The sequence below is a fragment of the Pan troglodytes genome, chromosome 7 (genome assembly GCF_028858775.2).
Source record: "Pan troglodytes isolate AG18354 chromosome 7, NHGRI_mPanTro3-v2.0_pri, whole genome shotgun sequence".
Taxonomy (NCBI): Eukaryota; Metazoa; Chordata; class Mammalia; order Primates; family Hominidae; genus Pan; species Pan troglodytes.
Genome location: NC_072405.2, coordinates 63,303,976 through 63,317,060, shown reverse-complemented (window position 1 = coordinate 63,317,060; position 13,085 = coordinate 63,303,976). Strand labels below are relative to the sequence as shown.

Here is a 13,085-nt window from a genome sequence, read left to right as displayed (position 1 = left end):
ACTTAATATTTGTTAAGCACTTACCAAACGTCAGTTCTTGCTGTACAGTTTGGGATATTTCAATAAACAAAGCAAGCAAAACTCTCCCCACTGTGGTGCCCGCATCCTAGTAGTATACATTCTACACACCGGAGTATTATTATGCCTTCTCTTTTCCAAGGTGAATCACTCAGCAATTTATTCCTTTCTTAAAGGCTATTTGCCCCTGATAGGGGAAATCTTTGTTGCTGTCCTTAAGGCCCACTGTATATCCTTCAAATCTCTTTCATGCTGTAAAGATTAAATACATAGACTGTGATCTACAACAAAGTAACCACTGACAAGTTCATCTTGCCAGCTGCCCAGATACAGCTAGTTTATGAAGATGGAGGAATTGCAACAGAGAATGAGTTTAATGCATGCAGAGCAGGCTAAATGGGAGACTGGAGTTTTATTATTACCCAGATTAACCTCCCCCAAATTTTTGGAGGCCAGGGTTTTTAAAGACAGTTTGGCAGGCACGAGGCTAGAGAGTGGGGAATGCTGATTGGTTGGGTCAGGGATGAAATCATAGGGAGCTGAAGCTGTCTTCTTGCTGTCTTCAGTTCCTGGGTGGGTGACACATAATTAGTTGAGCCAGTTTACTAGTGTGGGTGGCACCAGCTGGTCCATCAGAATGCAGGGTCTGAAAAATACCCCAAACTCCAATCTTAGATTTTACAATAGTGATGTTATCCATAGGAGCAATTGGAAAGGTCTGGAGTCTGGCTTCATGACTCCTGAGCCATAATTTTTAATCTTGTGGCTAATTTGTTAGTTTTACCAAGTCTGTCTGGTGCCTAAACAAGGAAGGGGTTTGTTACAGAGAGGGACTGTTATTATCTTTGTTTCTAAGTTAAACTACAGGCTGGGCGCGGTGGCTCACGCCTGTAATCCCAGCACTTTGGGAGGCTGAGGCAGGTGGATCACCTGAGATCAGCAGTTTGAGACCATCCTGGACAACATGGTGAAACCCCGTCTCTACTAAAAATACAAAAATTAGCTGGGTGTGGTGGTGGGCATCTGTAACCCCAGCTACTTGGGAAGCTGAGGCAGGAGAATCACCTGAACCCAGGACATGGAGGAAGACAGCTTGCAGGTTAGAAGCAAGATGGAGTCTGTTAGGTCAAATTTCTTTCACTGCCATAATTTTCCTACGTCAGATTTTTCCCACTAACATAATTTTTGCAAAGGCAATTTCAGTAATAGTGAAATGTAAGACCATTTTTTAGAAAATTCAAACAAAATAATTTATCTTGCATGTAGCTATGTATGTAAACACAATTTTATTCAGATCAAGTTTTTTAAATTTTTTGATTAGGTAAAACATGATTTATAATTTTTACATAAAACTAAGACTTTCACTGAATTTTATACTTTCCAACCCACTGGTCTAGCACCGTGTAAACCTAACTTCATCTATATGCTTTCATGTGTTTTTATATTTCAACTTCTTATACATATGAATTACCTTTAATTTTTTAATTTGCATGCGTAGAATATACTTTGAATGAAGAGGCAAAATTAGACAAATCCACAATGACAGAATGTTTCCTAGTTTCTACAAACTAAACTCTTGCCCATAGACAAGTATCCTGCCAGTGTGGGGTATGTCTGTGTGCATATCTTGGTTACAGTGATCACACTTGAGCTTATTTTTCCTACAATTCCTACATCTTTTTTTCCTTTGTATTCATGCTTAGTGAGTTCCACCCATGTTATTTTAAAGTTTATTTTTCTTCTTTAAATTAACACCCTTACAAATGTCCCTATGAACTGCCTGCTGTTTGTTACTAACCTGAATTTCGATTACATCAAATCTATTAAGGTGATTTACTTATACAAGATAAAAATTTCATGGTAACAGAAACAGAAATATTTGTTATACGATCAGTGTCACTTGATTTAAATGTAAGTGTATTTGCCTATAAAAATGTTTCCAAATTTACAACAGCAGACATGTTGGAACCATTAATGTTTTTATTCAATTCAATTTAGTACAAAAAAAAAAAAAAAGCATTTCTTGAGTAGCTACCAGGACTGAGGCACTGTTGGGTTTTTAAGGTATAGTAACATGACCATGCATTACCATTTACCTTTGAATGCATCTTAAATCCCTTTGGAGATTATAAGCATGCCTTACCATAGCCTCTAAACATACGCAAACTAGGGTAATTAAGAGGACTGTTTTCATTCTGTTTTCAAGGGTAATGTCATTCCAGTCTAGTGGTTCTTAGTCAGATATAATGAAAGTGAAAAATAATATGCTTCGTTGTTATGTATCAATACTATTTCTTAAGAACAAGGAAGCACAGGCATTTTGAGTAAAATGACTTACTACCAAAATTTCAGATGGAGAATTTTAAAGTAAGACAACAAAATCAATGAGTCATTAAACAAGTCAAAGAAAACACTACAATGGAAGTAGCAGAAGTAAAACATAAATGAGGAGTTTTCTGTGGAGGCTCTTCTCTATAAAAGTACCACAGTAAAGGTTAAAAATCAATATTTTCTGAGTGGCAGACACCATCAGGAGGTAGCCTCAGAGTGCTCCTTTAGGCCTCTGCTAATGACATATTGTTAATGCACAAAACAACTGGTGACCCACAGGAGAACCCTGATGTTCAGTGACAGCATGTGTGAGAAGCCACACTCAAGGGGCCAATCCCAGTGAAGAGCTAGGACACCACAGCTCTGGACCAGGCCTGATACTTATGATGGAATGCAGGAAACACTACCCTAAAATATGGCATCTTGGCACAGTGAGTATTTTAAGCTGAAGGAAATGAGAAAACTGTGGAAGCAGGACGGTCTCCCAGACCATCTCCAGCCCACTCTCTCCTGAAGTGGGCCATGGAAACTGAAATTCCCTCTCCCCTGTCTCTCCCGATGTAGGCCACAGAAACTAGAATTCCTCTTGCTTCTTCTCCCAGGAACCAGCCCACAAAACCTGGAAAGGTCACCTCTCTGACCTTCCCTCTCCTTGTTTCCCCTAAAGATCTTCATGTGACAGGTGTCTTACTTTATACCTGGAGGAAAGAAATATCACACAGTGACTCCAAGAAAAACCTGAACAGACAGGCCTTACTAAGTTCCCCACAGTTCATTACCATTAGATCATACCCTTTCGTTCTCCAATTATACTTCTGCATAAGTATCTATAAAAATACAAAGTTTTCCCTAGGTCTTTGGATCATTTCTTAAGCCTCCTGAGCTACATAGAACTTATTGAAGTGAATTTGTATGCTTTTCTCTTATTAATCTGTTTTTTTGTTATGGGTCTCAGCCGGGAAGCTTGCAATGGGTGAAAAAAAAAATCATGTTTTGTCTCCTACATTTACAATCATTAAATTTAGAACAGAAATTCTCCATCCCTGGCAAATCTTTTAATAACTACACAAAAGGAGTCATAAGATCATTTACATGGGTCAGTTTTAGGTGAAGACCTGCTGCGGGTGTTTGCTTTCCTAATTGGTTGCTGTGTGAGCTTAGGGTTAGGAGGCGTTACTACAAACCTAAGAGCGCTCGCTCAGCCTTGGAATGCAGCAGACACTAAAAATACAGTCAGCCTCCTCCCTTTGTCTTGCTGATCTGGTTATAGTATCAGGGAATTCACCACTGGCCAAAGCATTGCCACACTTTCCTATGATTTACAGAGTATTCAAGAGCTTCTGGCTTTATGGACAGGCTGTGTAAAATTTCAAATCTTTTAGCAATAACTTTCCAATGCAATAATCTTCCAAGAACAGGATTGGAATTTTTAACAGAAATAATAGGAAGCTAGAAACCTCTAGAGAATGTTTGAGCCTCTGAGCCTCTGAGTTTAGGAGGCAGAAGGGCAAAAGTTACCTATGTACAGTATGATGTAGGCCAGGAAGATCTTCAAAACCTTAACGTTAAGCTAAAGATTTTTACAAATGTCTATTAAAAAAACATAGTAACAGTATTTTCTCTGTAATCCTCAAGGATTACACTCACCTCACCTTATTCTGGGGATTGACACTGAACTGATACACATTGGTAGAGCCAGATACATTTTTTAAATACTGTAATATTGACAGCAACAGGAGTCAGAGAAACGCTAGGCAGACAGGAGTGGCCCCTGGCAAAACTCCACCTTTGAGGTGAAAAGCCTGAAACCCACAGCCCAAAGTGAAAACTTCCATCCTTGTGTGTCGGCTCTCTCCTGATTGTTTCTTTCTGAATAATGTCTTTTTACCAGTCGAATGTTGCCTTTTCCAAAACTACCTATGGCCTGCCCCACCTCCCCATCCTGTGCCTATAAAGACCCAGACTCAGTCGGTAGAGAGGATAAGCAGCTGGACATCAGGGAGAGGCAACTTGACTTCAGAGACAGCGGCTGGATGAGGCAGAGTTGGCTTAACTTCAGGGTAGAGTGACCTGCCCTTCCCATCCTTTTTCCAGCTCCCCTCTCCGCTGACAGCGACTTTCATTGCTCAATAAAATTCTCCACATCCACCATCCTTCAATTTGTCCATGTGACCTCATTCTTCTTGGGTGGTGGACAAAAATTCAGGATGCACCAAGTGCGGGTAGCCAAAAAGGCTGTCACACTGACCCTTTGCCCTCACCGGTGGAGGGCAGCTGCCCTACACAACGAGGCAAAGGGCCCACAGAACTGATAACACACTGCTGTCTACAGACGGTGGGACTGACAGAGCATTGTAACACACCCCTTCTGGGACCTTGGGGTTGCAGGCACCCCCATCTGGATGCTGCCATGGGGCCTGCACAGAGTTTGCTCCTGCTGGTGCTAAAGCAGCTGGCCAGTTTTTGCACTCACTTGCTCCAGTGCCTGCACTTGTTTGCTCGCGTGCTCCCTCCCATGAAGGGTTGAGCGGGGCAGGCTAAGCAAAATGGGCACCCCTGTTGCAAGACCTGCAAAGGGGTCAAGAAAATATCCTGCATCGATATTTTCATATTGGATGATGAATAGCCATCGTCTGAGCCCCCTTGTGTCTCCCTCATGTTCTGGTTGCCCTAGAATGGGAGAATCCCTAGAGGTCACAGCCCACTGCCAGGGTTAGGCGTCAGGGCCTGGATCCCAGCACAAAAACATGGGGCCCTGATGGCATGGCCAGCCAATGCCTCATCCACATCTTGGACCTTCAAGGATCCTTGCTCCTTGCTTGTCCTGAAGGTTGCACTCCAGGAGTTTCAGTGTACCAAACTGCTTGTTAAATACAGTATTTTGAGTAACATCCCAGCATATATGGACCTGTTATTCCTGGTTTGCCCCTTTACACAGCTCCCCTTACCAGTGTTTTTTGCATTTAGCTACTACTTTACACACATGTGTTGCCTTCAGAGGCCTCAGAGGAGTGACCTTAACCCTCTGGACAAGCCTCATGTAACCTAGCTATGGTATGCTTATCTCCAAAAGGCCTAGAGAATCTCTGCCTTATGTGCAATATTTCTTATTTTAATGTTCTGTATATCAAATTCTGTGTAACCAACTCATTTATGCTCTTTCACCTTTATCAATCAATTTCACTGGGTTCTCCATTTTGGCTATCTCTTCCCCAAAGCAAACAGAATAAATGCCTCTGGCTTTTTTCAAATTGTGAAATATCTCTAAGAAGAAGTGATACTTGGGTTTGAAACTCCAGTGCATGATTGCCTGCCTCAGCTCAGCTCAGCTCAGCATGATTGCCTTCCAACATACACAGAAGTCCTGAACCTGGCATTTCATCCTGAGAAGCCCTTCAGGAAGGGAAAACAGAAGGGGCTTCCAACATTGATGCAAAGCAGCACAACGTAGGCTGGCATGGCACAGAGTGTTCTCCCACCTATTTCAGAGCCACTCACTCACCTGACATGCTGTCAACAAGGCTGGTTCTTGGGAAATTTCTAAAGAAAACTTTGGTTTTGTGTTTAGAATCACCTCTGCCTCATGTATCCTGACTCTGGTCTCCTCATGGGGGAAAACCAGTTTCTCCATCCTGTTATTCTCAGTCCTCCACAATGGGGCCTTAGGAAGTGGGCAAACCTGGACGAAGCCTCAGCTCTAAGGCTACCTGGGGACTCTGGGTGAGATACTTAACCAGGCTCACACTCAGCTTCAGCATCTGAAGAATGAGCATGCCAATAGTTTCTTTGTGGCAGGATAATACTTCTGTGTTTTAATCTGTACAACTCCATCCAACTTCCTGTGATCACCAGATTCTTTCAATTGAATGCCAAGGACTTCTTCCAGTCCCTCAGCCCCATCAGATAGAGCTGAGTCACCCATAGCACAAATAGGAAGAAAAAGCATGAATATTAAGTGTAGGACAAAAAGATTCTGCTAAAAACTTACAGAGGAAGTTTACTCACTGGGAAGAATAAGATAACCAGCACACTGAGAAAAAAAAAAAAAATGGAAGAGTCAGAGAGAGGCATACAGGCTGGAAGTGAAGAACCAAGAAATCACCATTCAGCTGGGCTCAGTGGCTCACGCCTGTAATCCCAGCACTTTGGGAGGCCGAGGCAGGTGGATCACGAGGTCAGAAGATCGAGACCATCCTGGCTAACACGGTGAAACACCGTCTCTACTAAAAATACAAACAAAAAAAAATTAGCTGGGCATGGTAGCAGGCACCTGTAGTCCCTACTCTGGAGGTTGAGGCAGGAGAATGGCATGAACCCAGGAGGCGGAGCTTGCAGTGAGCCGAGATTGCGCCACTGCACTCTAGCCTGGGCAACAGAGTGAGACTATGTCTCAAAAAAGAAAAAAAAAAACCAGAAATCACCATTCAGCTAGAGTATGAGGCAGCTAAATAGAAAGTGAGCAACCACTGAGCTATCCCTTTGGTTACTACCCAGGGAAGATAAACATTTCCAACGTTGACCCATTTCCCACTTTGGAGTGACACTTACCTGTGCCTCTAGAAACTCTGCCCAGCAACTTCCAAACACAAACACAAAAGCATGTATTACATAGTAACACATTATCTCATGGTTCTGAACACTCCTGCGAGCCCCAGAAGGGAAAGGCTTGTATAACTTGTGAATGTTGAGGATAGGAAGGCTACTTACTGATGTTCCTCCCAGGACACCCTGTCCTAGGGGGTGACTGAACAGTAGATGAAATTGTACTTCTAACTAGTCTAGTCATAGTAATAATGTTACTCATTTTTATCCCAATTAGTCCACTTACCAGTGTAAAGACTACAAGCACGAGTTTGTCTCTTAAGCTTGGCTTCCTCTTCTGTGAAATGGTGATAAAATCTACTTCATTATGCACTTGTGGGTAGATCAGGGATATTAACTACACGTGTGTATGTGCATGTGCTTCGCCTTTGCATTGTGAGCATCAGTGCAGCTCACCTGACACAAACTCACCAGTCTGCAGCACCGACGGGGACCCTGGGAACCATGTAGGTCAAAGTCCTCCCTCCTCATACCCCAACAAGCTCATGCAAGTTCTCCCTTATAGCTAGACATCATGACTGGTAAGAAGGGAGAGGGCGGACCTCAGAATTTATTCAGAAGATCTAATTTAAACTAAACTATTTTAAACAATAATAGATGGAGAGCATTAACAGGAAGGTTAAATGTGCAATCTTACTTGTTCCTCACCCCACAGAAGAATTATGAATATATATAAACTGTTATGTTAGTTGTCTTCCACATCCCCTCCTAAGGCTCAAGGTGTTAAAGAAAAACCCCTGTCTGGGCACAGTGTCTTAGGCCTATAATTCCAGCACTTTGGGAGGCCAAGGCAGTGGATCTCTTGAGCCTAGACATTGGAGACCAGCCTGGGCAACATGGCGAGACCCTCTCTCTACAAAAAGTACAAAAATCAGTAGGGCATGGTGGCATGCGCCTATAGTCACAGCTACTCAGGAGACTGAGGCAGGAGGATCACCTGAGCTGCTGTGAGCCGAGATTGCACGACTGCACTCCAGCCTGGGTGACAGAGTGAGACTCTGTCTCTAAAAATAAAAATACAAAAAGAAAAACCCCTAATATTTAGAATTTAAAATAGCTTCCTTAGTCAAGTACAGGGTTTCCAGTGGTGGAAATTCAGGCACCAAAAGGAGCAGTAAGGAGACACTGTTGAGCTGGCCTTTCTAGAACCTTGGTTCTCAAAGCATCATTCATGGACCAGCATCAGCAGCCACAGCTGAGAGCTTGTTAGAAACGTAAACACTCAGGTCCCACGCCAGCCTTCCTCAATCAGAATCTACTTTCTAACACAATTCCCAGGTGATTTGTACATACATTACATTTCAGAGGCCCTATCTAGAGGGTCAGGATTCCTCTCTTATCTTACCAGGCATGTGGCTGCTCTCCTCACTTATTAAAAATACCAGTCAAGGGAGACCAACACATGTAACATTCAATTTCCAAAACCCACTCAGAAAGTGCTATTCTCATGTCTACAACTGGCAAATGTCTTAAACATTTGCTGAGAGAAACAAGAGCAGATGCTTACTGTTCCATCGCATCGGCCATCCTTGATTCTTAGATACATTTGTGCATTTTTCACACTTTCAAACATGCAAATCCCAGAGCTGATTTTATGCACTTTCCAGTAGGATTTTTCAGACTGGCTTCCCACTCCAGTGCAGCTTCCATCAGGCTGGAGACACAGGGCCTGACACAGGCTTGTAGCAAGCAGAACCACAGCACTGTTGAGGAACACCCCCTTCAGAGCAACAAACAGAACAGAAAGGCAGTCAATAACAGGCTCGTGTTTTGCTAGAGGGAGACAACTATAGAGGCAATTCTCTTACTGAAGCCATAGTGACCAGGAGGCTTGGTGGCTGAAAACGAGCAAAAGAAGTAAACAATGTAACTGCTATGCAAAAGTAAACAAAAGGAGGTTGGTTTACTTCAGTTATCATTTGTTGACAGTATAAAGGCCAGCATGAGATGCTACAGAGATTTTTAAAAGATACAAAACACAAATATTTCTCTTAAGGAATTTACTATTACCTTAAACAAATAATGTTAATATTAATATAAAGCACAATAAAAAGTATGCTATAAGAGTAACTGAATTATGGAATACCCTCTATGGATATTTAAATGTATGCATATAGGAATGAATGTAAAAAGATATCAAATACAAATAAGATATATTTAAGAAAATCCTATGTAATCATTAATTTAAGAGGAAGATATAAAAGACTCTTGAGAGTTAATTAGAAATACACTAACACAGTAAAACTGATAATAGATAAATACACAAATCACAAAAGATAAAATACAAATGGTGAATAAACATAAGGAAAAGTAATCCATGCTAGTAATACAAAAAAAAAGAAGCTAAAATTGGATATCTGTTCCTCTAGAAAATTGTCAAAGTTCTTCTCCTTAAGGACCATACTCAACAACACTGAGGTCAGTGAGGTGGGTGTTTTCCTACACTGCTGAAACTAGTTGGGTACTAAGAATTTAACTTTACCCAGAGAAGTCTGACCTTCGCCTCAGCTTCTGAGTGGTAATCTCTTTACCCTTGGAGTGTCATGCCTGATAGGAGTGTTGTTGTTTGCCTGCAGAGCTTGGGTCAGCCAGATAGTAATAATGTGACTTAGGGTAGGGGGCTTTGAGTCAGAAAGTGTTAAGTGACCTCCTGAGAGGCTGGAGACTGAGACCAGCCACATGGACTCACTACAGGATGGAAGCCCAATAAAGACTCTGAATACCAAGGCTCGGGAAGCTTCCTTGGCTGGCAATACTCCATGCATACTGTCACACACCAGTGCTGAGAAAGTACCTCTGCCTTGACTCCATGGGGAGAGAACCAGTGCACATTCCATGTTTGGTGCTTTTCCTAGACTCTGTGTCTCTTTGCTTAGCCAATTTTAATCTGTATCCTTTCTCTATAATAAACTGTAACTTTGAGTATAACAATTTTCAATGGGTTCTGTGAGTTCTTCCGGTGAATTATCAAGCCTTGATAGTGGTCTCGGGGTCCCCCAAACTCTGTGGTTGATGTCAGAAGTGAGGATAGTATTATAGACTGTTCCCCCTAACTTTATAGTTGGCTTAACTTTCACAGGAGTAAAAATTGGGATATCTGAAGAAATAAATTTGGCAGTGTGTTCCCAGAGCCTTAAAAGTTTCACGTTCTAACCCTTAAGTTCAATTTTTAATTTTCTAAGCTAAGAAAATAATAAATGATGTGGTCAAAGGCATATGTCAAAGTATATATTACAGTATCATATGCAGAAGTGGGAAAAGAGAGAGATTAAATGTTCAACAACAAAAAAGACATGTGTGTGTGTGTATACATGTAATAGTTACATTTGATTATTATGAAACCATTAACCTTAAGTTCAACCTTAAGCTAAATAACATGAGATGTATGAGTTAAAATTATGTTGCTTTGGGAGAAATAGTAATGTGAGAAAGTGTTTATTATACTGTAAGTACAGACATACCTTGTTTATTTGCACTTCACTTAATTGTGCTTCACTTTATTTGCTTCACAGATAATTTTTTTTTTAATTGAAGGTTTGTGAGAACCCTACATCAAGCAAGTCTATCAGTACTATTTTTCCAACAGCATGTGTTCACTTCATGTCTCTGTGCCACATTTTGGTAATTATCACAATATTTCAAGCTTTTCATTATTATGATATCTGTTATGGTGATCTGTGATCAGTGATCTTTGATGTTAACTATCACAATTATTTTAGGGGGACATAAACTATGCTCATATAAGACAGTGAACTTAATCAACAAATGCTGTGTGTGTTCTGAATGGCTCCACTAACCAGTCATTCCCCTATCTCTCTCTCTTGCCTCCCTATTCCTTCAGACACAACAATATTGAAATTAGTCTAATCAATAACCCTATAATGGCCTCTAAGTGTTCAAATGAAAGGAAGAGTCACATATCTCCTGCTTTAAATCAAAAGCTAGAAATGACTGAGCTTAGCGAGGAAGATCTGTCAAAAGCTGAGGCAGATCTAAAGCTAGGCCCCTTGTGTAAGGTAGCCATGTTGTGAATGCAAAGGAAAAGTTCTTGAAGCAGATCAGAAATGCTACTCCAGTGAACACATGAATAATAAGAAACTTAAACAGCCTTATTGCTGATATGGGGAAAGTTTTAGTGGCCTGGATATAAGACCAAAACCAACCACAATGTTCCCTTAGCCAAAGCCTAACCCCAAGAGCAAGGCCCTAACTCTCTACAATTCTATGAAGGCTGAGAGAGGTGAGGAAGCTTCAGGAGAAAATGTTGAAGCTAGCAGAGGTTGGTTGATGAAGTTTAACAAAAGAAGCCATCTTCGTAACATAACAGTGCAAGGTAAAGCAGCAAGTACTGATGGAGAAGCTGTAGCAAGTTACCCAGAAGATCTAGTTAAGATAATTGATGAGATTATCAACAGATTTTCAGTGTAAATAAAACAGCCTTCTATTAGAAGAAGATGCCACACATGACTTTCATAGCTAGAGAGGAGAATTCATTGCCTGGCTTCAAAGCTTCAAAGGATAAGTTGACTCTCTTGTTAAGGGCTAATGCAGTTGGTGACTTTCAGTTGAAGCCAGTGCCCATTTACCATTCCAAAAACCCAAGGGCCCTTTGGAATTATACTAAATCTACTCTACCTGTGCTCTAGAAATGGAAAAATGAAGCCTGAAGGACAGCATATCTATTTACAGCATCGTTTACTGAGTATTTTCAGCCCACTGTTGAGACCTACTGCTCATAAGAAAAACAATCTAAAATATAACTATTCATTGACAATGTACCTGGTCACCCAAGAGCTCTGATGGACACGTACAAGGAGATTAATGTTATTTTCATGCCTGCTAACACAATATCCATTCTGTAGCCTATGGATCAAGAAGTAATTTCAACTTTCAAGCCTTATTATTTAAGAAATACATTTCCTAATACTATAGCTGCCATAGACAGTGATTTCACTGATGGCTGTGGGCAAAGTACACTGAATACCTTTTGGAAAAGGTTCACCATTCTAGATGCCATTAAGAACAACTATGATTCATGGGGATAGGAGGTCAAAATATCAACATTAACAGGAGTTTGAAAGAATTTGATTTGAAACCTCATGAACGATTTTGAGTGGTTCAAGACTTTGGAGGAGGAAATAACTGCAGATGTGGTAGAAATAGCAAAGGAGCTAGAATGAGAAGTGGAGCTTGAAGTTGTGACTGAATTGCTGCAATCTCATGATAAAACTTGAACAGATGAAAGATTACTTCTTATGGATGAGCAAAGAATGTAATTTGTTGAAACAGAATAAACTCCTGATGAAGATACTGTGAACATTGTTAAAATGACAACAAATAATTCAGACTATTAAATAAACTCAGTTGATAAAGCAGCAGCAGCTCGAGAGGATTTATACTAATTTTGAAAAGTTCTACTATGGATAAAATGCTATCAAACAACATTGCATGATATAGAGAAATCTTTCATGAAAGAATGAGTCAATCACTGTGGCAAACTTCATTGTTGTCTTATTTTAAGAAACTGACACAGCCACCCCAATCTGCAGCAACCACCACCCTGATTCATCAGCAACTGTCAATATCGAGGCAAGACCCCCCGCTACAGCAAAAAGATTACAACTTGCTGAAGGCTCAGATGATCATTAATAACATTTTTTAGCACTAAAATATTTTTAAATTAAGGTATGTACATTTTTTAGACATAATGCTGTTGTACACTTAATAGACTACAGTGTAGTAAACATAACTTTTACAGGCACTGGAAAACTCAGGAATTTGTGTGACTAGCTTTATTGAGAAATCTGCTTTATTGCAATGGTCTAGAAATGAACCTACAATATCTTTGTGGTTTTAAATATAAGTAGACTTTAGCTGAATATTGATTTAATAACTATGCTATACTAGTTAAGATAATTATTTTCACTGAAAATCTTTTCCTTCGCCTTTCAAATACAGATAGCATTTGTCAGTGTTTTTGTGATGATTAAATTTAGTCTCACCGTGTGGTGAAATTCTCAATAAATGCCTGGAATAAAATGGGAAACCTCATAAATAATTGCTATTATATTTATATAATATCATTTTAAGATAGATTCACAAACACATAAAAAGAATAAGCATTATGAAAGGAT

General features: G+C 40.4%; 1 protein-coding gene across 2 annotated transcripts in view; it reads right to left on the bottom strand.

The window, feature by feature from the left end:
* Positions 1–13,085, bottom strand: part of RP1 (RP1 axonemal microtubule associated) — a 328,721-nt gene that overhangs the window by 156,961 nt on the left and 158,675 nt on the right. For both annotated transcript variants that reach the window (XM_063817109.1, XM_054656745.2), the window contains one exon: positions 8,459–8,671. In XM_063817109.1, coding sequence (XP_063673179.1) covers positions 8,459–8,671 — 213 coding nt within the window. The remainder of the gene's footprint in view (positions 1–8,458; positions 8,672–13,085) is intronic.